The 2,808-nt window shown below is 49.6% G+C and overlaps 1 protein-coding gene across 1 annotated transcript in view; it reads right to left on the bottom strand.

Moving 5' to 3' along the window:
• Positions 1-6: 6 nt before the first annotated feature.
• The window catches only part of LOC119588800 (serine/threonine-protein phosphatase 6 regulatory ankyrin repeat subunit C-like), an 8,621-nt gene continuing 5,819 nt past the window's right edge, over positions 7-2,808 (bottom strand). Inside the window, 3 exon segments of the mRNA XM_037937448.1 lie at positions 7-1,748; positions 1,911-2,309; positions 2,465-2,755. Coding sequence (XP_037793376.1) covers positions 54-1,748; positions 1,911-2,309; positions 2,465-2,755 — 2,385 coding nt within the window. The 3' untranslated portion in view covers positions 7-53.

The following is a 2,808-nucleotide window of genomic DNA, read 5'->3' as shown; positions in this document are numbered from 1 at the left end:
CTATAAAGTTAGACAAATAGACGGGGATCTAAATGCATACTTTCTTAAGATGATCAATTACTCTGAAGTTGTTCGAGAATCTCGATGATATCCGGAGCCCCGTCGCCGGCTTTCGGCTTCTCAAAATCGCCTCCGAAGTAAGCGTACACTTTCTTGGGCACAAGGACCTCGCGCGGCTGCACCTCATCCTGCTCTGCGAAAACCTCCACGTCAGCTTTGCACATTTCCCTAAACACTTTGATCATCCACTTGAGCAGGTCCTGCTCGTGCCACTCGAGTGCCTCCCTTCGCTTCCGTTCCAAGACGTTGAGAAAGGCGTTCTTGAGCGCGAATCCGGCCGGAATGGGAATCTTCCACTGGGTGTAGAGCGACTTCACGTCTCGGGGCATCCACACCTCGGGCTTCAAGCGGGACAGCAGCGTCTTGCAGGACAGAAACACCCGTCGTTCCTCAGGCGAGAGCTGGCTGATTACCGCTACTTCGGCTCCTGCAAAGCTGCATTGCCAAGTTCCATCTGCCTTGTTGCTGAGGTGGACCTCCTGAATGTCCGGAGGCGTCAGCGCTGGTATCAGCACGTCCTTGGGCCAGGGAAGAGGGAGCACCGGCACCAGGTCGACGCCCACGAGTAGGAGCGGGTACTGGCTCCCCTGCCACGCGAAGGACAGGGACACGCCCACCTGGGTTCTTGTCACCCCAGGGGGAACAACGCTCAGTCGCTTGTCATGCAGGGTATGGCATTCCAGGTAGCTCGTAATGAGGCTGTAGAAGTTTTCAATGAGTGTGTTGCCCTGAAAGTTTGGTGCGTCTGTCTTGACCTCGATTCTGAGCCTGTGTCCACAGTCTAAAACCTCCCGCTCGTTCTGTTCCACTACCCTGACCTCAACATCTGGGATATTTGAAAGAACAATGCTAATGTCACATTCATCCGGTGCATATAAGAGTGTGCCATCGGATGAACTCCCCACGAGAGTCAGGGTACCCTCGTAAGTCTTGTCTTGTAATGCTACTCCATCGGAAATAATCTGACATTCCTTTTGGACTGCTGTGCTCACTTCCCTTGCCTCACCCTCACTGAAGTCAACACTGAAGTCACTGCAGTCATCTATGATGTCACTCAAGCCCACCTGTTTGAGTAAAGTCACTGTTGCTTCTGCCGGATCAGCTCTTTCTGGAAGGTTAGTGTTGTCCTTGATCGCAGTCTCCGTCTTCCGGTACAACTTGAGATACTTTACCACATTTTCTTTGATTTCTGAAGGCACAGTACCTGCTACGCTCACTGGTTCCTCATCATGAACCATTGCCGCCAGGAGCTGGTAGGTTGAGTCGTAGGTTGAGTTCATGGCAGCAAAATGCAAGGCCGTGTGCCCGTACTTGTCTGGCTGCAGAGGATTGGCTTTGAGATCCAGGAGGAGGGCCACGCAGCCGGAGATGCCATGGGCCGCTGCCAGGTGAAGCGCGGTGGTGTCGTTGGTGTAATCAACTACTGTGTCTGGATGTATCCCGCAGATTTTCACAATCATATACATGAGCTGTAGAAGTCCTCTCTGCGCTGCTACTGACAGTGATGCACAGACAATAGAGGAGAGGTAAGATGGAATTTCATAGCTGTTGCTGCTGTCTGAGTTTTGATAGATGGAGAAGAGTTCGTCTGTTAGTTGGATTATAAGCTTTACATCTTCTTTTTCGCTCTCATCTTTCAGTTTTTCATACATATCATCTAGTTTCCTCTTCTCCTTTGCATGCAAAGACTGTGTGGGAAAAAAATGCTCTCATTTTAATAATCATATTTACATATATTGTGTAATGAAATAGTACTATGTCAAAAATATTTGTGTTCTATCAACAGTATAAAAGACATAAAGTACAAGATATTCTATAAAAAAGAACAGGTAGGTAGCAAAAACACTAACCTCTTCTATTTCCTCTCGTAAGTAGTTGGGCATGATGTCCCTTGGCAGAATATCCGACAAGTCAGATATGTAAAGGCTCGCGCTCATGTCTTTAACCATGACAGCTGCAAGACTCCAGTGTTTATAATGGAGCGCCACGTGGAGGGACGTGTGGCCACCCTCACTCAACAAGAAGCTCTGAGCCCCTGCCTGTTGCAGAAAGAACACTGTGAGGGTGCAATTAAACTGGGCAGCTGTGCACATAAGAGCCGTGAGCGTCTTCACACCCAAGTATTTCCACTTGGTCCGCCATGGCGTTGGGCCTCCTAGAGTGTCCAGCATGCGGTCTATACCCTGGTGGAGAAGGTGTTCACGAGGCGGGAGCTGCCGCTTCTCCCAAGCCAGCCTGTTCTTATAAGCCTGGGGGTTGAATTCCATCATTTCAATTACTAGAGTGTCAATTGGAGAATATTATAATTAAATTATACTATAGGCTTCTATGCTTGAAGGTAAGCATGTTAGTTCTATTCATGGTGATCTTCAGACAGAAATGCCTTTTTGTAGAAGTTTCTTACCCTAGTGATGAGAACTTGTACTCGGATTGTGACATCAGGGGAGTTCCAAGCCTGCTGCAGGAGAGTCAGGCCCCCAGCCATGGAGGTGAGAGGAGCCCCAGCAGCGATGAGGAGACTCACTATCTTGCGGCGGTTGGATGTGACTGCAAGGGACAGAGCGTGGATAGACAGACTACCCACAGGCTCGAGAGGAGCACCTTGGCACAACAGTTCGGAAACTTTCACAGCATCATCCCCAGAACCGATCACTGTCAAGAGCTCCTCGTACCGCTCCTCAGGGTCCTCCACTTTCTGCGAAGAAAAATCACAGGGTTCATGTGAGCCTGTCAGATGAAGGGCAGGTC

This window comes from Penaeus monodon, chromosome 24, assembly GCF_015228065.2.
Source record: "Penaeus monodon isolate SGIC_2016 chromosome 24, NSTDA_Pmon_1, whole genome shotgun sequence".
In the NCBI taxonomy this organism is placed as follows: Eukaryota; Metazoa; Arthropoda; class Malacostraca; order Decapoda; family Penaeidae; genus Penaeus; species Penaeus monodon.
This window is presented reverse-complemented; position numbering and strand designations above follow the sequence as displayed.